Consider the following 23,597-nt stretch of genomic DNA (forward strand, 5'->3'; position numbering starts at 1 on the left):
TGAAAAGAAATCAAGAACATTAATGGGAGGGAGAAAAATAGCACATGACATGAAAGGAAAGAAGGAAGTGGTGCTGCCACACATTAAAGCACAATGAATTGTTTTCTTTCAGCCCATTCATTGAAGAAATCAATTGGAGACGTTTTTAGCATCATGGGAGACGCCCCACCATCAATTGTCTGCACAATTTCATTCTAAATCAATTTGTAACCATTTTTGTAATTATTCAGCACTAGGAATTGATGTTAGATTAATGGCTGAATTCTAAGAGTTTTCAAGAGTTATTTTCTTTGATGTTCCTTGTATTACAGCATATGACCTCTTTCTTATATATATAAGGGGCGAAAATCATCAATAAAGATAAGACTATTTTGAGTGAAAAACTACACTATGTGTGTTTTTGAGCAATTGCTCTTTGGTTCTGGACTGGACCAATTTTGATCATATCAAGAATCCTTTCTTGTGGTGATCCTCAATCCCATAGACTTATCACTTTCTTGGATTAGAAAGTGTGGCGTCCCTTTCTTTCCATTCCATTTCTCCATTTTATCCACAAAATCTGTTTAGGTCAAAATTCTGCCATATATCCATTTTAGCCCAAATATCCATTTTTCATTCTGTTTTATTGCATTTTGAATCACGAGAATTTTAAAGTTCAAATTATCAAAGCAATTTCGTGAGTTTGGAGGAAAAATAACAATTCTTGGAAGGGGACACTCATCATTTGGTATCAGAGCAAGGTTCTAAAAAGGGCCAAACTTTGGTAAAGTGTCTTTCTTCTTGTTCCTTATTATTTTTTTTCTTTTTCTTTCTTCTTTTTCTGTCCAATATTGATATTCATACAAAAAAAACGAAAAAAAAATATATTAGGAAAAAATTGCTCCTTTTTGTGTTTCTGCCACACTCTAATTTTTTTTTTCTTTATTTCTTTCATTTCTAGTCAACCTTTTATCCTTTGTTTCTTGTTTTAGTGTCTTTCTGTGTTAAGTCTTTGGGATTGTTGATTGTTTTTGGTTTCTTTAAAGAACTAAAAGAGCAATTTGAGTGGTAAGGACCATTTTAAACACTTGTTACTAATTTCACAAAATTTCACAATCATGTCTGATCCACCTTCACCTAGAACAGCAGCTATGACGATTCAAATGAGAGCAATGCGTGAGCATTTTGAGAGGCTGTTAAGAGAACAAGCTGAACAATTCCAACAAAGAGTAGATGAGTTAGAAAGAAGGTCTCAAAATTCTAATGATGGCAGTGGTGATGAGGATGAGAGGAGGCCTAGAAGGAGACCAAGGGAAAATCATTTAAGAGGCATAAAAATTAAAGTCCCGTCTTTTGTTGGAAAGAGTGACCCAGAAGCATACCTAGAATGGGAGACTAAAATTGAACAAATTTTTAATTGCCATAATTACTCTAATGTTGAAAAAGTGCAGGTTGCTTCCATTGAGTTCAAGGAGTATGCTTTAGTATGGTGGGATCAATTGATCAAAGAAAGAAGGAGGTATGGAGAACAACCGATTGATACTTGGGATGAGATGAAGAGAATCATGAGGAGAAGGTTTGTGCCATCCTATTACCATAGAGACTTGCACAACAAATTGCAGAGACTTACTCAAGGTTCGAAAAGTGTTGAAGAATATTTCAAGGAGATGGAGATTGCGAAAATTAGAGCTAATGTGGAAGAAGACAATGAAGCAACCATGGCCAGATTTCTTCATGGTCTAAATCATGACATTAGTGACATTGTTGAACTTCATCACTATGTTGAAATGGATGACTTGGTACATCAAGCTGTCAAAGTGGAACAACAACTCAAAAGAAAAGGCCAAGTAAGAAGAAACAGTTCTTCTTCTAACTCTTCAAGTTGGAAGGATAAAATGGAGAAGGAGGGAGCCTCGTCATCAATTCCAAAGGAGTCCATGGCTGATCCTAAAGGTATACAAACAAACCCTTCTCAAAGTACTTCTACTAACAAAAGTGTTAAGTGTTTCAAATGTCAAGGTCAAGGTCACATAGCTTCTCAATGTCCAACAAAGAGAACTATGATAATTGAGGAGAATGAACACGTTGAGGTGGAAAATCATGATGGGTATGTTGAAGAGGAGGCTGAAGAAATACCAAGTGGAGACTTTTTCATGATTAGGAGGTTTTTGGGAAATCAAGCTAAGGAGGAGGAATCAAATCAAAGGGAAACTCTTTTCCACACAAGATGCCTTGTTCAAGGGAAGGTATGCTCTTTAATTATTGATGGAGGTAGCTGTACTAATGTTGCTAGTACACATTTGGTGTCTAAATTGGAATTAGAAACAAAACCTCACCCAAGGCCTTACAAACTTCAATGGCTTAATGAACATGTAGAAATGCTTTGTGATAAACAAGTAGAGGTTTGTTTTAAAATTGGTAAGTATGAAGATGCTGTTTTGTGTGATGTAGTACCAATGGAGGCTAGTCATTTGTTGTTAGGGAGACCTTGGCAGTTTGATAGAAGTGTTCTTCACGATGGCCGAACCAACAAGTACACTTTTATGCATTCTGGTCAAAAGATTTGTCTTGCACCATTGAGTCCTAGTGAGGTTAGAGATGATCAAAAGAAAATGAAAGAAAAATATGAGCAAGAAAAAAGAGAAAAAGAAAAATCAAAAGAAAAGAAAGAGAGTTTGCTTGAAAAAAAAGGAGAGATTCAAGAAATAGTCATGAACAAACAGCCCCTATATTTACTACTTTGCAAAAAGGTGGCTTTGTTGACTAACACTCAAAATTTTCCAAGTTGTACTAAATTTCCCTTGCAGGAATGTGAAGATGTATTGGCAAAGAAGGTACCACAAAAATTTGAAAGAATTGTGTTTGAACCTGGAGGTTGTATAACTTCCAAATTCGAGGACGAATTCTTTCGAAGAGGGGGAGTATGATGAGGGCCACAATGGAATGGAGGGAGGGCTTGTGATGAGATCATGAGTTCTTTAAGTATGTGGAAAGAAACCTATAAAAAAAAATCACAAATAAATGAATTTTATTTGTGAATTTTAGTATCCATGGTTCAGCCACGGTTTTCTAGTTCATAAAAAATGAGCTCATGAATGTGGAAATTAAGTGGAGCTCACGTTAATTTTATCCTTGGACATTCATTTCTTATAATTTTAGTGCTATTGGATTCATTGCATAATTTGATACAACAAATTGGGGTTTAATGATCACAAATTGACTAAGGGCTATTCATGTTGGTTTTATTGCCTCCACCATTCAGATCACGTCCAAGGAAGATTGAAATAAATTCAATTAATGTCATTCAAAGGTTTTGCATCAGTTTTGGAATTCATTTGGAGCAGCTTGCATCAAATTGGAACCTTTTGGACTCCAGCATGTTACGTAGTAAATTCATATCATTAGGAAAATAGTTGTTATTCTTAATATGTCATTTATTTGTTTTCTTTGAATTATTGAGTGTCATTTTAATTTATTAGGGTCCATTGGGTTACTTTGTGAGAACTCTATAAATTGTAAGTTTCTCTATGAAATAAAATAAGTTGAATTTTATAGAATTTTACACATATGTGTATTGAGAGCTCTGTCTCTTGTGGTTCTGGATTGAACCATCCTTGATCTTATCAAGAAATTCTTTTCTTGTGGCGATCCTCGCATCCATAGACTTATCACTTTCTTGGATTAGAGAGTGTGGCGTCCCTGTCTATCCATTCCATTTCTTCGTTTTTGAGTCTTTTCTACCAACAATATTCTTATTTGCTTCCGACGGCTCCGTGGTACTCATCATTTGGTAATCAGAGCTCAGGTTCAAATCAGGTGTTATTTATCATTTTTCTTTCTTTCATTGTATCCTCTTTGTTTTTTATTTTGTTTGAAAAAAAAATCATCAAAAAAAAAAGTGTGGAAAAAAAAACGTAGCATTTTGAAAAGAAAAGTAAGAAGAAAAAAAAATCAAAAGTTTCAACATTTTATTTTCTTAGTGGTCCTTCATGGAAGCCAAACAAATGAATATTTTCTTTACAAGATGTCTTGTGAATGATAAAGTATGTGAGTTGTTCATTGATAGAAAATATTGGATCAACATGGCAAGCACATCAATGGTGGAGAAATGGAGACTTCCGGTTCTTGAGCATCCAAATCCATATATTCTTTATAGTCTTGAGGATCCAGAATTTAAAGACATGGCTGATGTTTTGGTGACCAAACAAGTGAGAGTGTCATTCAAAATTGGAGAATATGAAGATGAGGTATTATGTGATGTGGTGCCTTCCAAAACAAGAGATTTTTTACTTGGGCTTCCATGGCAGCAACAGCGTCGAGCAAAGTATGACCAACATACCAACACATACAAATTTTCATTTAAAAATTGTCAAATCATTCTTGCATATGATAAGTTTGGTTATGATCAAATTTTGAAAAGGAGAGCAAGAAGAGAAGAAAGCATGGAAAGGATTGAAAGAGGGATTGCTGCTATTTTTAAAACATTTGAGGAAGTGCTCCTTCAAATTCAAAATGATTATAAAAAGCGTGAAAGAGATGTTGAAAAAATAGAGGATCTCATTGTAAAAGAAAGTCATGAGAAAGACTTCAAGAAGGAAAAAGAAGAGAAAAAGGTGAGTGAGAAGGTAAATAAAGAGAAAAATGTTGGGAAGTTTTGGCCTACTATTACACTAGTACCTTCATCAAAGTTGGTATGTGTAGTTAAATGTTGGGATTCTTCTAATATTTTGCAATCTCCTAATCTTTCTTCTTTAAATCATGAAGGAAACCAAGCAAATGAAGAAGTTTTTTCTCAACTATTAGAAAACAATCATGTTCTTTGGAAATATGATTATGTCCCAAAATCTCAAGAAGAAAAATTTCTACATAACTCACTTCAATTTTATGCAGGTTTAGATTTGAGGTCAAATCCTTTTGAAGAGAGGGGGAATGATGAGATCATGAGTTCTTTAAGTATGTGGAAAGAAACCTATAAAAAAAAATCACAAATAAATGAATTTTATTTGTGAATTTTAGTATCCATGGTTCAGCCACGGTTTTCTAGTTCATAAAAAATGAGCTCATGAATGTGGAAATTAAGTGGAGCTCACGTTAATTTTATCCTTGGACATTCATTTCTTATAATTTTAGTGCTATTGGATTCATTGCATAATTTGATACAACAAATTGGGGTTTAATGATCACAAATTGACTAAGGGCTATTCATGTTGGTTTTATTGCCTCCACCATTCAGATCACGTCCAAGGAAGATTGAAATAAATTCAATTAATGTCATTCAAAGGTTTTGCATCAGTTTTGGAATTCATTTGGAGCAGCTTGCATCAAATTGGAACCTTTTGGACTCCAGCATGTTACGTAGTAAATTCATATCATTAGGAAAATAGTTGTTATTCTTAATATGTCATTTATTTGTTTTCTTTGAATTATTGAGTGTCATTTTAATTTATTAGGGTCCATTGGGTTACTTTGTGAGAACTCTATAAATTGTAAGTTTCTCTATGAAATAAAATAAGTTGAATTTTATAGAATTTTACACATATGTGTATTGAGAGCTCTGTCTCTTGTGGTTCTGGATTGAACCATCCTTGATCTTATCAAGAAATTCTTTTCTTGTGGCGATCCTCGCATCCATAGACTTATCACTTTCTTGGATTAGAGAGTGTGGCGTCCCTGTCTATCCATTCCATTTCTTCGTTTTTGAGTCTTTTCTACCAACAATATTCTTATTTGCTTCCGACGGCTCCGTGGTACTCATCACGTATCAAGGGAGATCGAGGGACAAGTTCAACCTTTATCAAACTTCTAACCATATAGGCTAAAATCTCATTTTCACGACAAAGTCATTCCAATACTTTCATTTTTCCGAATATGAAACCAAATAGGTTCACATATCATGTTTCGCATCAAGGGACATCGAGGGACAAGCTCACTGTTTATCAAACTTCTAACCACATAGGCTAACATTTCATTTTCGCGACAAGGGTCATTTCAATACTTTCATTTTACCGAAATTCAAACCAAATATGTTCACATATCATGTTTCGAATCAAGGGACATCGAGGGACATGTTCAACCTTCATATTTAACAAACATGTAACAATATAAGCTAAAATCTCGTTTTCGTGATAAGGGTCATCTCATGACTTTCTGTTTACCAAATTTAAAACGAAATTGGTTCAAATATTATGTTACGCTATAAAGGACATCGAGGGACAAATTCAACATTAATATTTATCAAACTTTTAACCATATAGGCTAAAATCTCATTTTTGGGACAATGGTCATTCAAATAATTTCATTTTGCCGAATACAAAACCAAATAGGTTCACATATCATGTTTCGTATCAAGGGAGATCGAGGGACAAGTTCAACCTTTATCAAACTTCTAACCATATAGGCTAAAATCTCATTTTCGCGACAAAGTCATTCCAATACTTTCATTTTTCCGAATATGAAACCAAATAGGTTCACATATCATGTTTCGCATCAAGGGACATCGAGGGACAAGCTCACTGTTTATCAAACTTCTAACCACATAGGCTAACATTTCATTTTCGCGACAAGGGTCATTTCAATACTTTCATTTTACCGAAATTCAAACCAAATATGTTCACATATCATGTTTCGCATCAAGGGACATCGAGGGACATGTTCAACCTTCATATTTAACAAACATGTAACAATATAAGCTAAAATCTCGTTTTCGTGATAAGGGTCATCTCATGACTTTCTGTTTACCAAATTTAAAACGAAATTGGTTCAAATATTATGTTACGCAATAAAGGACATCGAGGGACAAATTCAACATTAATATTTATCAAACTTTTAACCATATAGGCTAAAATCTCATTTTTGGGACAATGGTCATTCAAATAATTTCATTTTGCCGAATACAAAACCAAATAGGTTCACATATCATGTTTCGTATCAAGGGAGATCGAGGGACAAGCTCAACCTTTATCAAACTTCTAACCATATAGGCTAAAATCTCATTTTCGCGACAAAGTCATTCCAATACTTTCATTTTTCCGAATATGAAACCAAATAGGTTCACATATCATGTTTCGCATCAAGGGACATCGAGGGACAAGCTCACTGTTTATCAAACTTCTAACCACATAGGCTAACATTTCATTTTCGCGACAAGGGTCATTTCAATACTTTCATTTTATCGAAATTCAAACCAAATATGTTCACATATCATGTTTCGCATCAAGGGACATCGAGGGACATGTTCAACCTTCATATTTAACAAACATGTAACAATATAAGCTAAAATCTCGTTTTCGTGATAAGGGTCATCTCATGACTTTCTGTTTACCAAATTTAAAACGAAATTGGTTCAAATATTATGTTACGCAATAAAGGACATCGAGGGACAAATTCAACATTAATATTTATCAAACTTTTAACCATATAGGCTAAAATCTCATTTTTGGGACAATGGTCATTCAAATAATTTCATTTTGCCGAATACAAAACCAAATAGGTTCACATATCATGTTTCGTATCAAGGGAGATCGAGGGACAAGTTCAACCTTTATCAAACTTCTAACCATATAGGCTAAAATCTCATTTTCACGACAAAGTCATTCCAATACTTTCATTTTTCCGAATATGAAACCAAATAGGTTCACATATCATGTTTCGCATCAAGGGACATCGAGGGACAAGCTCACTGTTTATCAAACTTCTAACCACATAGGCTAACATTTCATTTTCGCGACAAGGGTCATTTCAATACTTTCATTTTACCGAAATTCAAACCAAATATGTTCACATATCATGTTTCGCATCAAGGGACATCGAGGGACATGTTCAACCTTCATATTTAACAAACATGTAACAATATAAGCTAAAATCTCGTTTTCGTGATAAGGGTCATCTCATGACTTTCTGTTTACCAAATTTAAAACGAAATTGGTTCAAATATTATGTTACGCAATAAAGGACATCGAGGGACAAATTCAACATTAATATTTATCAAACTTTTAACCATATAGGCTAAAATCTCATTTTTGGGACAATGGTCATTCAAATAATTTCATTTTGCCGAATACAAAACCAAATAGGTTCACATATCATGTTTCGTATCAAGGGAGATCGAGGGACAAGCTCAACCTTTATCAAACTTCTAACCATATAGGCTAAAATCTCATTTTCGCGACAAAGTCATTCCAATACTTTCATTTTTCCGAATATGAAACCAAATAGGTTCACATATCATGTTTCGCATCAAGGGACATCGAGGGACAAGCTCACTGTTTATCAAACTTCTAACCACATAGGCTAACATTTCATTTTCGCGACAAGGGTCATTTCAATACTTTCACTTTATCGAAATTCAAACCAAATATGTTCACATATCATGTTTCGCATCAAGGGACATCGAGGGACATGTTCAACCTTCATATTTAACAAACATGTAACAATATAAGCTAAAATCTCGTTTTCGTGATAAGGGTCATCTCATGACTTTCTGTTTACCAAATTTAAAACGAAATCGGTTCAAATATTATGTTACGCAATAAAGGACATCGAGGGACAAATTCAACATTAATATTTATCAAACTTTTAACCATATAGGCTAAAATCTCATTTTTGGGACAATGGTCATTCAAATAATTTCATTTTGCCGAATACAATACCAAATAGGTTCACATATCATGTTTCGTATCAACGGAGATCGAGGGACAAGCTCAACCTTTATCAAACTTCTAACCATATAGGCTAAAATCTCATTTTCGCGACAAAGTCATTCCAATACTTTCATTTTTCCGAATATGAAACCAAATAGGTTCGTATATCATGTTTCGCATCAAGGGACATCGAGGGACAAGCTCACTGTTTATCAAACTTCTAACCACATAGGCTAACATTTCATTTTCGCGACAAGGGTCATTTCAATACTTTCATTTTACCGAAATTCAAACCAAATATGTTCACATATCATGTTTCGCATCAAGGGACATCGAGGGATATGTTCAACCTTCATATTTAACAAACATGTAACAATATAAGCTAAAATCTCGTTTTCGTGATAAGGGTCATCTCATGACTTTCTGTTTACCAAATTTAAAACGAAATTGGTTCAAATATTATGTTACGCAATAAAGGACATCGAGGGACAAATTTAACATTAATATTTATCAAACTTTTAACCATATAGGCTAAAATCTCATTTTTGGGACAATGGTCATTCAAATAATTTCATTTTGCCGAATACAAAACCAAATAGGTTCACATATTATGTTTCGTATCAAGGGAGATCGAGGGACAAGTTCAACCTTTATCAAACTTCTAACCATATAGGCTAAAATCTCATTTTCACGACAAAGTCATTCCAATACTTTCATTTTTCCGAATATGAAACCAAATAGGTTCACATATCATGTTTCGCATCAAGGGACATCGAGGGACAAGCTCACTGTTTATCAAACTTCTAACCACATAGGCTAACATTTCATTTTCGCGACAAGGGTCATTTCAATACTTTCATTTTACCGAAATTCAAACCAAATATGTTCACATATCATGTTTCGCATCAAGGGACATCGAGGGACATGTTCAACCTTCATATTTAACAAACATGTAACAATATAAGCTAAAATCTCGTTTTCGTGATAAGGGTCATCTCATGACTTTCTGTTTACCAAATTTAAAACGAAATTGGTTCAAATATTATGTTACGCTATAAAGGACATCGAGGGACAAATTCAACATTAATATTTATCAAACTTTTAACCATATAGGCTAAAATCTCATTTTTGGGACAATGGTCATTCAAATAATTTCATTTTGCCGAATACAAAACCAAATAGGTTCACATATCATGTTTCGTATCAAGGGAGATCGAGGGACAAGTTCAACCTTTATCAAACTTCTAACCATATAGGCTAAAATCTCATTTTCGCGACAAATTCATTCCAATACTTTCATTTTTCCGAATATGAAACCAAATAGGTTCACATATCATGTTTCGCATCAAGGGACATCGAGGGACAAGCTCACTGTTTATCAAACTTCTAACCACATAGGCTAACATTTCATTTTCGCGACAAGGGTCATTTCAATACTTTCATTTTACCGAAATTCAAACCAAATATGTTCACATATCATGTTTCGCATCAAGGGACATCGAGGGACATGTTCAACCTTCATATTTAACAAACATGTAACAATATAAGCTAAAATCTCGTTTTCGTGATAAGGGTCATCTCATGACTTTCTGTTTACCAAATTTAAAACGAAATTGGTTCAAATATTATGTTACGCAATAAAGGACATCGAGGGACAAATTCAACATTAATATTTATCAAACTTTTAACCATATAGGCTAAAATCTCATTTTTGGGACAATGGTCATTCAAATAATTTCATTTTGCCGAATACAAAACCAAATAGGTTCACATATCATGTTTCGTATCAAGGGAGATCGAGGGACAAGTTCAACCTTTATCAAACTTCTAACCATATAGGCTAAAATCTCATTTTCACGACAAAGTCATTCCAATACTTTCATTTTTCCGAATATGAAACCAAATAGGTTCGCATATCATGTTTCGCATCAAGGGACATCGAGGGACAAGCTCACTGTTTATCAAACTTCTAACCACATAGGCTAACATTTCATTTTCGCGACAAGGGTCATTTCAATACTTTCATTTTAACGAAATTCAAACCAAATATGTTCACATATCATGTTTCGCATCAAGGGACATCGAGGGACATGTTCAACCTTCATATTTAACAAACATGTAACAATATAAGCTAAAATCTCGTTTTCGTGATAAGGGTCATCTCATGACTTTCTATTTACCAAATTTAAAACGAAATTGGTTCAAATATTATGTTACGCAATAAAGGACATCGAGGGACAAATTCAACATTAATATTTATCAAACTTTTAACCATATAGGCTAAAATCTCATTTTTGGGACAATGGTCATTCAAATAATTTCATTTTGCCGAATACAATACCAAATAGGTTCACATATCATGTTTCGTATCAACGGAGATCGAGGGACAAGTTCAACCTTTATCAAACTTCTAACCATATAGGCTAAAATCTCATTTTCGCGACAAAGTCATTCCAATACTTTCATTTTTCCGAATATGAAACCAAATAGGTTCGCATATCATGTTTCGCATCAAGGGACATCGAGGGACAAGGTCACTGTTTATCAAACTTCTAACCACATAGGCTAACATTTCATTTTCGCGACAAGGGTCATTTCAATACTTTCATTTTAACGAAATTCAAACCAAATATGTTCACATATCATGTTTCGCATCAAGGGACATCGAGGGACATGTTCAACCTTCATATTTAACAAACATGTAACAATATAAGCTAAAATCTCGTTTTCGTGATAAGGGTCATCTCATGACTTTCTATTTACCAAATTTAAAACGAAATTGGTTCAAATATTATGTTACGCAATAAAGGACATCGAGGGACAAATTCAACATTAATATTTATCAAACTTTTAACCATATAGGCTAAAATCTCATTTTTGGGACAATGGTCATTCAAATAATTTCATTTTGCCGAATACAAAACCAAATAGGTTCACATATCATGTTTCGTATCAAGGGAGATCGAGGGACAAGTTCAACCTTTATCAAACTTCTAACCATATAGGCTAAAATCTCATTTTCACGACAAAGTCATTCCAATACTTTCATTTTTCCGAATATGAAACCAAATAGGTTCGCATATCATGTTTCGCATCAAGGGACATCGAGGGACAAGCTCACTGTTTATCAAACTTCTAACCACATAGGCTAACATTTCATTTTCGCGACAAGGGTCATTTCAATACTTTCATTTTAACGAAATTCAAACCAAATATGTTCACATATCATGTTTCGCATCAAGGAACATCGAGGGACATGTTCAACCTTCATATTTAACAAACATGTAACAATATAAGCTAAAATCTCGTTTTCGTGATAAGGGTCATCTCATGACTTTCTATTTACCAAATTTAAAACGAAATTGGTTCAAATATTATGTTACGCAATAAAGGACATCGAGGGACAAATTCAACATTAATATTTATCAAACTTTTAACCATATAGGCTAAAATCTCATTTTTGAGACAATGGTCATTCAAATAATTTCATTTTGCCGAATACAATACCAAATAGGTTCACATATCATGTTTCGTATCAACGGAGATCGAGGGACAAGTTCAACCTTTATCAAACTTCTAACCATATAGGCTAAAATCTCATTTTCGCGACAAAGTCATTCCAATACTTTCATTTTTCCGAATATGAAACCAAATAGGTTCGCATATCATGTTTCGCATCAAGGGACATCGAGGGACAAGGTCACTGTTTATCAAACTTCTAACCACATAGGCTAACATTTCATTTTCGCGACAAGGGTCATTTCAATACTTTCATTTTAACGAAATTCAAACCAAATATGTTCACATATCATGTTTCGCATCAAGGGACATCGAGGGACATGTTCAACCTTCATATTTAACAAACATGTAACAATATAAGCTAAAATCTCGTTTTCGTGATAAGGGTCATCTCATGACTTTCTATTTACCAAATTTAAAACGAAATTGGTTCAAATATTATGTTACGCAATAAAGGACATCGAGGGACAAATTCAACATTAATATTTATCAAACTTTTAACCATATAGGCTAAAATCTCATTTTTGGGACAATGGTCATTCAAATAATTTCATTTTGCCGAATACAAAACCAAATAGGTTCACATATCATGTTTCGTATCAAGGGAGATCGAGGGACAAGTTCAACCTTTATCAAACTTCTAACCATATAGGCTAAAATCTCATTTTCACGACAAAGTCATTCCAATACTTTCATTTTTCCGAATATGAAACCAAATAGGTTCCCATATCATGTTTCGCATCAAGGGACATCGAGGGACAAGCTCACTGTTTATCAAACTTCTAACCACATAGGCTAACATTTCATTTTCGCGACAAGGGTCATTTCAATACTTTCATTTTACCGAAATTCAAACCAAATATGTTCACATATCATGTTTCGCATCAAGGGACATCGAGGGACATGTTCAACCTTCATATTTAACAAACATGTAACAATATAAGCTAAAATCTCGTTTTCGTGATAAGGGTCATCTCATGACTTTCTGTTTACCAAATTTAAAACGAAATTGGTTCAAATATTATGTTATGCAATAAAGGACATCGAGGGACAAATTCAACATTAATATTTATCAAACTTTTAACCATATAGGCTAAAATCTCATTTTTGGGACAATGGTCATTCAAATAATTTCATTTTGCCGAATACAAAACCAAATAGGTTCACATATCATGTTTCGTATCAAGGGAGATCGAGGGACAAGTTCAACCTTTATCAAACTTCTAACCATATAGGCTAAAATCTCATTTTCACGACAAAGTCATTCCAATACTTTCATTTTTCCGAATATGAAACCAAATAGGTTCGCATATCATGTTTCGCATCAAGGGACATCGAGGGACAAGCTCACTGTTTATCAAACTTCTAACCACATAGGCTAACATTTCATTTTCGCGACAAGGGTCATTTCAATACTTTCATTTTAACGAAATTCAAACCAAATATGTTCACATATCATGTTTCGCATCAAGGGACATCGAGGGACATGTTCAACCTTCATATTTAACAAACATGTAACAATATAAGCTAAAATCTCGTTTTCGTGATAAGGGTCATCTCATGACTTTCTATTTACCAAATTTAAAACGAAATTGGTTCAAATATTATGTTACGCAATAAAGGACATCGAGGGACAAATTCAACATTAATATTTATCAAACTTTTAACCATATAGGCTAAAATCTCATTTTTGAGACAATGGTCATTCAAATAATTTCATTTTGCCGAATACAATACCAAATAGGTTCACATATCATGTTTCGTATCAACGGAGATCGAGGGACAAGTTCAACCTTTATCAAACTTCTAACCATATAGGCTAAAATCTCATTTTCGCGACAAAGTCATTCCAATACTTTCATTTTTCCGAATATGAAACCAAATAGGTTCGCATATCATGTTTCGCATCAAGGGACATCGAGGGACAAGGTCACTGTTTATCAAACTTCTAACCACATAGGCTAACATTTCATTTTCGCGACAAGGGTCATTTCAATACTTTCATTTTAACGAAATTCAAACCAAATATGTTCACATATCATGTTTCGCATCAAGGGACATCGAGGGACATGTTCAACCTTCATATTTAACAAACATGTAACAATATAAGCTAAAATCTCGTTTTCGTGATAAGGGTCATCTCATGACTTTCTATTTACCAAATTTAAAACGAAATTGGTTCAAATATTATGTTACGCAATAAAGGACATCGAGGGACAAATTCAACATTAATATTTATCAAACTTTTAACCATATAGGCTAAAATCTCATTTTTGGGACAATGGTCATTCAAATAATTTCATTTTGCCGAATACAAAACCAAATAGGTTCACATATCATGTTTCGTATCAAGGGAGATCGAGGGACAAGTTCAACCTTTATCAAACTTCTAACCATATAGGCTAAAATCTCATTTTCACGACAAAGTCATTCCAATACTTTCATTTTTCCGAATATGAAACCAAATAGGTTCCCATATCATGTTTCGCATCAAGGGACATCGAGGGACAAGCTCACTGTTTATCAAACTTCTAACCACATAGGCTAACATTTCATTTTCGCGACAAGGGTCATTTCAATACTTTCATTTTACCGAAATTCAAACCAAATATGTTCACATATCATGTTTCGCATCAAGGGACATCGAGGGACATGTTCAACCTTCATATTTAACAAACATGTAACAATATAAGCTAAAATCTCGTTTTCGTGATAAGGGTCATCTCATGACTTTCTGTTTACCAAATTTAAAACGAAATTGGTTCAAATATTATGTTACGCAATAAAGGACATCGAGGGACAAATTCAACATTAATATTTATCAAACTTTTAACCATATAGGCTAAAATCTCATTTTTGGGACAATGGTCATTCAAATAATTTCATTTTGCCGAATACAAAACCAAATAGGTTCACATATCATGTTTCGTATCAAGGGAGATCGAGGGACAAGTTCAACCTTTATCAAACTTCTAACCATATAGGCTAAAATCTCATTTTCACGACAAAGTCATTCCAATACTTTCATTTTTCCGAATATGAAACCAAATAGGTTCGCATATCATGTTTCGCATCAAGGGACATCGAGGGACAAACTCACTGTTTATCAAACTTCTAACCACATAGGCTAACATTTCATTTTCGCGACAAGGGTCATTTCAATACTTTCATTTTAACGAAATTCAAACCAAATATGTTCACATATCATGTTTCGCATCAAGGGACATCGAGGGACATGTTCAACCTTCATATTTAACAAACATGTAACAATATAAGCTAAAATCTCGTTTTCGTGATAAGGGTCATCTCATGACTTTCTATTTACCAAATTTAAAACGAAATTGGTTCAAATATTATGTTACGCAATAAAGGACATCGAGGGACAAATTCAACATTAATATTTATCAAACTTTTAACCATATAGGCTAAAATCTCATTTTTGGGACAATGGTCATTCAAATAATTTCATTTTGCCGAATACAAAACCAAATAGGTTCACATATCATGTTTCGTATCAAGGGAGATCGAGGGACAAGTTCAACCTTTATCAAACTTCTAACCATATAGGCTAAAATCTCATTTTCACGACAAAGTCATTCCAATACTTTCATTTTTCCGAATATGAAACCAAATAGGTTCACATATCATGTTTCGCATCAAGGGACATCGAGGGACAAGCTCACTGTTTATCAAACTTCTAACCACATAGGCTAACATTTCATTTTCGCGACAAGGGTCATTTCAATACTTTCATTTTACCGAAATTCAAACCAAATATGTTCACATATCATGTTTCGCATCAAGGGACATCGAGGGACATGTTCAACCTTCATATTTAACAAACATGTAACAATATAAGCTAAAATCTCGTTTTCGTGATAAGGGTCATCTCATGACTTTCTGTTTACCAAATTTAAAACGAAATTGGTTCAAATATTATGTTACGCAATAAAGGACATCGAGGGACAAATTCAACATTAATATTTATCAAACTTTTAACCATATAGGCTAAAATCTCATTTTTGGGACAATGGTCATTCAAATAATTTCATTTTGCCGAATACAAAACCAAATAGGTTCACATATCATGTTTCGTATCAAGGGAGATCGAGGGACAAGTTCAACCTTTATCAAACTTCTAACCATATAGGCTAAAATCTCATTTTCACGACAAAGTCATTCCAATACTTTCATTTTTCCGAATATGAAACCAAATAGGTTCACATATCATGTTTCGCATCAAGGGACATCGAGGGACAAGCTCACTGTTTATCAAACTTCTAACCACATAGGCTAACATTTCATTTTCGCGACAAGGGTCATTTCAATACTTTCATTTTACCGAAATTCAAACCAAATATGTTCACATATCATGTTTCGCATCAAGGGACATCGAGGGACATGTTCAACCTTCATATTTAACAAACATGTAACAATATAAGCTAAAATCTCGTTTTCGTGATAAGGGTCATCTCATGACTTTCTGTTTACCAAATTTAAAACGAAATTGGTTCAAATATTATGTTACGCAATAAAGGACATCGAGGGACAAATTCAACATTAATATTTATCAAACTTTTAACCATATAGGATAAAATCTCATTTTTGGGACAATGGTCATTCAAATAATTTCATTTTGCCGAATACAAAACCAAATAGGTTCACATATCATGTTTCGTATCAAGGGAGATCGAGGGACAAGCTCAACCTTTATCAAACTTCTAACCATATAGGCTAAAATCTCATTTTCGCGACAAAGTCATTCCAATACTTTCATTTTTCCGAATATGAAACCAAATAGGTTCACATATCATGTTTCGCATCAAGGGACATCGAGGGACAAGCTCACTGTTTATCAAACTTCTAACCACATAGGCTAACATTTCATTTTCGCGACAAGGGTCATTTCAATACTTTCATTTTATCGAAATTCAAACCAAATATGTTCACATATAATGTTTCGCATCAAGGGACATCGAGGGACATGTTCAACCTTCATATTTAACAAACATGTAACAATATAAGCTAAAATCTCGTTTTCGTGATAAGGGTCATCTCATGACTTTCTGTTTACCAAATTTAAAACGAAATTGGTTCAAATATTATGTTACGCAATAAAGGACATCGAGGGACAAATTCAACATTAATATTTATCAAACTTTTAACCATATAGGCTAAAATCTCATTTTTGAGACAATGGTCATTCAAATAATTTCATTTTGCCGAATACAATACCAAATAGGTTCACATATCATGTTTCGTATCAACGGAGATCGAGGGACAAGTTCAACCTTTATCAAACTTCTAACCATATAGGCTAAAATCTCATTTTCGCGACAAAGTCATTCCAATACTTTCATTTTTCCGAATATGAAACCAAATAGGTTCGCATATCATGTTTCGCATCAAGGGACATCGAGGGACAAGGTCACTGTTTATCAAACTTCTAACCACATAGGCTAACATTTCATTTTCGCGACAAGGGTCATTTCAATACTTTCATTTTAACGAAATTCAAACCAAATATGTTCACATATCATGTTTCGCATCAAGGGACATCGAGGGACATGTTCAACCTTCATATTTAACAAACATGTAACAATATAAGCTAAAATCTCGTTTTCGTGATAAGGGTCATCTCATGACTTTCTATTTACCAAATTTAAAACGAAATTGGTTCAAATATTATGTTACGCAATAAAGGACATCGAGGGACAAATTCAACATTAATATTTATCAAACTTTTAACCATATAGGCTAAAATCTCATTTTTGGGACAATGGTCATTCAAATAATTTCATTTTGCCGAATACAAAACCAAATAGGTTCACATATCATGTTTCGTATCAAGGGAGATCGAGGGACAAGTTCAACCTTTATCAAACTTCTAACCATATAGGCTAAAATCTCATTTTCACGACAAAGTCATTCCAATACTTTCATTTTTCCGAATATGAAACCAAATAGGTTCCCATATCATGTTTCGCATCAAGGGACATCGAGGGACAAGCTCACTGTTTATCAAACTTCTAACCACATAGGCTAACATTTCATTTTCGCGACAAGGGTCATTTCAATACTTTCATTTTACCGAAATTCAAACCAAATATGTTCACATATCATGTTTCGCATCAAGGGACATCGAGGGACATGTTCAACCTTCATATTTAACAAACATGTAACAATATAAGCTAAAATCTCGTTTTCGTGATAAGGGTCATCTCATGACTTTCTGTTTACCAAATTTAAAACGAAATTGGTTCAAATATTATGTTACGCAATAAAGGACATCGAGGGACAAATTCAACATTAATATTTATCAAACTTTTAACCATATAGGCTAAAATCTCATTTTTGGGACAATGGTCATTCAAATAATTTCATTTTGCCGAATACAAAACCAAATAGGTTCACATATCATGTTTCGTATCAAGGGAGATCGAGGGACAAGTTCAACCTTTATCAAACTTCTAACCATATAGGCTAAAATCTCATTTTCACGACAAAGTCATTCCAATACTTTCATTTTTCCGAATATGAAACCAAATAGGTTCGCATATCATGTTTCGCATCAAGGGACATCGAGGGACAAACTCACTGTTTATCAAACTTCTAACCACATAGGCTAACATTTCATTTTCGCGACAAGGGTCATTTCAATACTTTCATTTTAACGAAATTCAAACCAAATATGTTCACATATCATGTTTCGCATCAAGGGACATCGAGGGACATGTTCAACCTTCATATTTAACAAACATGTAACAATATAAGCTAAAATCTCGTTTTCGTGATAAGGGTCATCTCATGACTTTCTATTTACCAAATTTAAAACGAAATTGGTTCAAATATTATGTTACGCAATAAAGGACATCGAGGGACAAATTCAACATTAATATTTATCAAACTTTTAACCATATAGGCTAAAATCTCATTTTTGGGACAATGGTCATTCAAATAATTTCATTTTGCCGAATACAAAACCAAATAGGTTCACATATCATGTTTCGTATCAAGGGAGATCGAGGGACAAGTTCAACCTTTATCAAACTTCTAACCATATAGGCTAAAATCTCATTTTCACGACAAAGTCATTCCAATACTTTCATTTTTCCGAATATGAAACCAAATAGGTTCACATATCATGTTTCGCATCAAGGGACATCGAGGGACAAGCTCACTATTTATCAAACTTCTAACCACATAGGCTAACATTTCATTTTCGCGACAAGGGTCATTTCAATACTTTCATTTTACCGAAATTCAAACCAAATATGTTCACATATCATGTTTCGCATCAAGGGACATCGAGGGACATGTTCAACCTTCATATTTAACAAACATGTAACAATATAAGCTAAAATCTCGTTTTCGTGATAAGGGTCATCTCATGACTTTCTGTTTACCAAATTTAAAACGAAATTGGTTCAAATATTATGTTACGCAATAAAGGACATCGAGGGACAAATTCAACATTAATATTTATCAAACTTTTAACCATATAGGCTAAAATCTCATTTTTGGGACAATGGTCATTCAAATAATTTCATTTTGCCGAATACAAAACCAAATAGGTTCACATATCATGTTTCGTATCAAGGGAGATCGAGGGACAAGTTCAACCTTTATCAAACTTCTAACCATATAGGCTAAAATCTCATTTTCACGACAAAGTCATTCCAATACTTTCATTTTTCCGAATATGAAACCAAATAGGTTCACATATCATGTTTCGCATCAAGGGACATCGAGGGACAAGCTCACTGTTTATCAAACTTCTAACCACATAGGCTAACATTTCATTTTCGCGACAAGGGTCATTTCAATACTTTCATTTTACCGAAATTCAAACCAAATATGTTCACATATCATGTTTCGCATCAAGGGACATCGAGGGACATGTTCAACCTTCATATTTAACAAACATGTAACAATATAAGCTAAAATCTCGTTTTCGTGATAAGGGTCATCTCATGACTTTCTGTTTACCAAATTTAAAACGAAATTGGTTCAAATATTATGTTACGCAATAAAGGACATCGAGGGACAAATTCAACATTAATATTTATCAAACTTTTAACCATATAGGATAAAATCTCATTTTTGGGACAATGGTCATTCAAATAATTTCATTTTGCCGAATACAAAACCAAATAGGTTCACATATCATGTTTCGTATCAAGGGAGATCGAGGGACAAGCTCAACCTTTATCAAACTTCTAACCATATAGGCTAAAATCTCATTTTCGCGACAAAGTCATTCCAATACTTTCATTTTTCCGAATATGAAACCAAATAGGTTCACATATCATGTTTCGCATCAAGGGACATCGAGGGACAAGCTCACTGTTTATCAAACTTCTAACCACATAGGCTAACATTTCATTTTCGCGACAAGGGTCATTTCAATACTTTCATTTTATCGAAATTCAAACCAAATATGTTCACATATCATGTTTCGCATCAAGGGACATCGAGGGACATGTTCAACCTTCATATTTAACAAACATGTAACAATATAAGCTAAAATCTCGTTTTCGTGATAAGGGTCATCTCATGACTTTCTGTTTACCAAATTTAAAACGAAATTGGTTCAAATATTATGTTACGCAATAAAGGACATCGAGGGACAAATTCAACATTAATATTTATCAAACTTTTAACCATATAGGCTAAAATCTCATTTTTGGGACAATGGTCATTCAAATAATTTCATTTTGCCGAATACAATACCAAATAGGTTCACATATCATGTTTCGTATCAACGGAGATCGAGGGACAAGTTCAACCTTTATCAAACTTCTAACCATATAGGCTAAAATCTCATTTTCGCGACAAAGTCATTCCAATACTTTCATTTTTCCGAATATGAAACCAAATAGGTTCGCATATCATTTTTCGCATCAAGGGACATCGAGGGACAAGCTCACTGTTTATCAAACTTCTAACCACATAGGCTAACATTTCATTTTCGCGACAAGGGTCATTTCAATACTTTCATTTTAACGAAATTCAAACCAAATATGTTCACATATCATGTTTCGCATCAAGGGACATCGAGGGACATGTTCAACCTTCATATTTAACAAACATGTAACAATATAAGCTAAAATCTCGTTTTCGTGATAAGGGTCATCTCATGACTTTCTATTTACCAAATTTAAAACGAAATTGGTTCAAATATTATGTTACGCAATAAAGGACATCGAGGGACAAATTCAACATTAATATTTATCAAACTTTTAACCATATAGGCTAAAATCTCATTTTTGGGACAATGGTCATTCAAATAATTTCATTTTGCCGAATACAAAACCAAATAGGTTCACATATCATGTTTCGTATCAAGGGAGATCGAGGGACAAGTTCAACCTTTATCAAACTTCTAACCATATAGGCTAAAATCTCATTTTCACGACAAAGTCATTCCAATACTTTCATTTTTCCGAATATGAAACCAAATAGGTTCACATATCATGTTTCGCATCAAGGGACATCGAGGGACAAGCTCACTGTTTATCAAACTTCTAACCACATAGGCTAACATTTCATTTTCGCGACAAGGGTCATTTCAATACTTTCATTTTACCGAAATTCAAACCAAATATGTTCACATATCATGTTTCGCATCAAGGGACATCGAGGGACATGTTCAACCTTCATATTTAACAAACATGTAACAATATAAGCTAAAATCTCGTTTTCGTGATAAGGGTCATCTCATGACTTTCTGTTTACCAAATTTAAAACGAAATTGGTTCAAATATTATGTTACGCAATAAAGGACATCGAGGGACAAATTCAACATTAATATTTATCAAACTTTTAACCATATAGGCTAAAATCTCATTTTTGGGACAATGGTCATTCAAATAATTTCATTTTGCCGAATACAAAACCAAATAGGTTCACATATCATGTTTCGTATCAAGGGAGATCGAGGGACAAGTTCAACCTTTATCAAACTTCTAACCATATAGGCTAAAATCTCATTTTCACGACAAAGTCATTCCAATACTTTCATTTTTCCGAATATGAAACCAAATAGGTTCACATATCATGTTTCGCATCAAGGGACATCGAGGGACAAGCTCACTGTTTATCAAACTTCTAACCACATAGGCTAACATTTCATTTTCGCGACAAGGGTCATTTCAATACTTTCATTTTACCGAATATCAAACCAAATATGTTCACATATCATGTTTCGCATCAAGGGACATCGAGGGACATGTTCAACCTTCATATTTAACAAACATGTAACAATATAAGCTAAAATCTCGTTTTCGTGATAAGGGTCATCTCATGACTTTCTGTTTACCAAATTTAAAACGAAATTGGTTCAAATATTATGTTACGCAATAAAGGACATCGAGGGACAAATTCAACATTAATATTTATCAAACTTTTAACCATATAGGATAAAATCTCATTTTTGGGACAATGGTCATTCAAATAATTTCATTTTGCCGAATACAAAACCAAATAGGTTCACATATCATGTTTCGTATCAAGGGAGATCGAGGGACAAGCTCAACCTTTATCAAACTTCTAACCATATAGGCTAAAATCTCATTTTCGCGACAAAGTCATTCCAATACTTTCATTTTTCCGAATATGAAACCAAATAGGTTCACATATCATGTTTCGCATCAAGGGACATCGAGGGACAAGCTCACTGTTTATCAAACTTCTAACCACATAGGCTAACATTTCATTTTCGCGACAAGGGTCATTTCAATACTTTCATTTTACCGAAATTCAAACCAAATATGTTCACATATCATGTTTCGCATCAAGGGACATCGAGGGACATGTTCAACCTTCATATTTAACAAACATGTAACAATATAAGCTAAAATCTCGTTTTCGTGATAAGGGTCATCTCATGACTTTCTGTTTACCAAATTTAAAACGAAATTGGTTCAAATATTATGTTACGCAATAAAGGACATCGAGGGACAAATTCAACATTAATATTTATCAAACTTTTAACCATATAGGCTAAAATCTCATTTTTGGGACAATGGTCATTCAAATAATTTCATTTTGCCGAATACAAAACCAAATAGGTTCACATATCATGTTTCGTATCAAGGGAGATCGAGGGACAAGTTCAACCTTTATCAAACTTCTAACCATATAGGCTAAAATCTCATTTTCACGACAAAGTCATTCCAATACTTTCATTTTTCCGAATATGAAACCAAATAGGTTCACATATCATGTTTCGCATCAAGGGACATCGAGGGACAAGCTCACTGTTTATCAAACTTCTAACCACATAGGCTAACATTTCATTTTCGCGACAAGGGTCATTTCAATACTTTCATTTTACCGAAATTCAAACCAAATATGTTCACATATCATGTTTCGCATCAAGGGACATCGAGGGACATGTTCAACCTTCATATTTAACAAACATGTAACAATATAAGCTAAAATCTCGTTTTCGTGATA

At 33.8% G+C, this 23,597-nt stretch overlaps 1 protein-coding gene across 1 annotated transcript; it reads left to right on the forward strand.

Moving 5' to 3' along the window:
* The first annotated feature begins 793 nt into the window (after positions 1-793).
* On the forward strand, positions 794-2,930 carry LOC146915509 (uncharacterized). Its single transcript, XM_085717892.1, has one exon. The coding sequence runs from the start codon at positions 1,098-1,100 to the stop codon at positions 2,904-2,906; it is 1,809 nt and encodes a 602-aa protein (XP_085574018.1). The 5' UTR covers positions 794-1,097; the 3' UTR covers positions 2,907-2,930.
* Positions 2,931-23,597: the final 20,667 nt, after the last annotated feature.

Source organism: Medicago sativa, chromosome 6 (assembly GCF_051527215.1).
Source record: "Medicago sativa cultivar Bolivia chromosome 6, Bolivia_mono, whole genome shotgun sequence".
NCBI classification, from domain to species: Eukaryota; Viridiplantae; Streptophyta; class Magnoliopsida; order Fabales; family Fabaceae; genus Medicago; species Medicago sativa.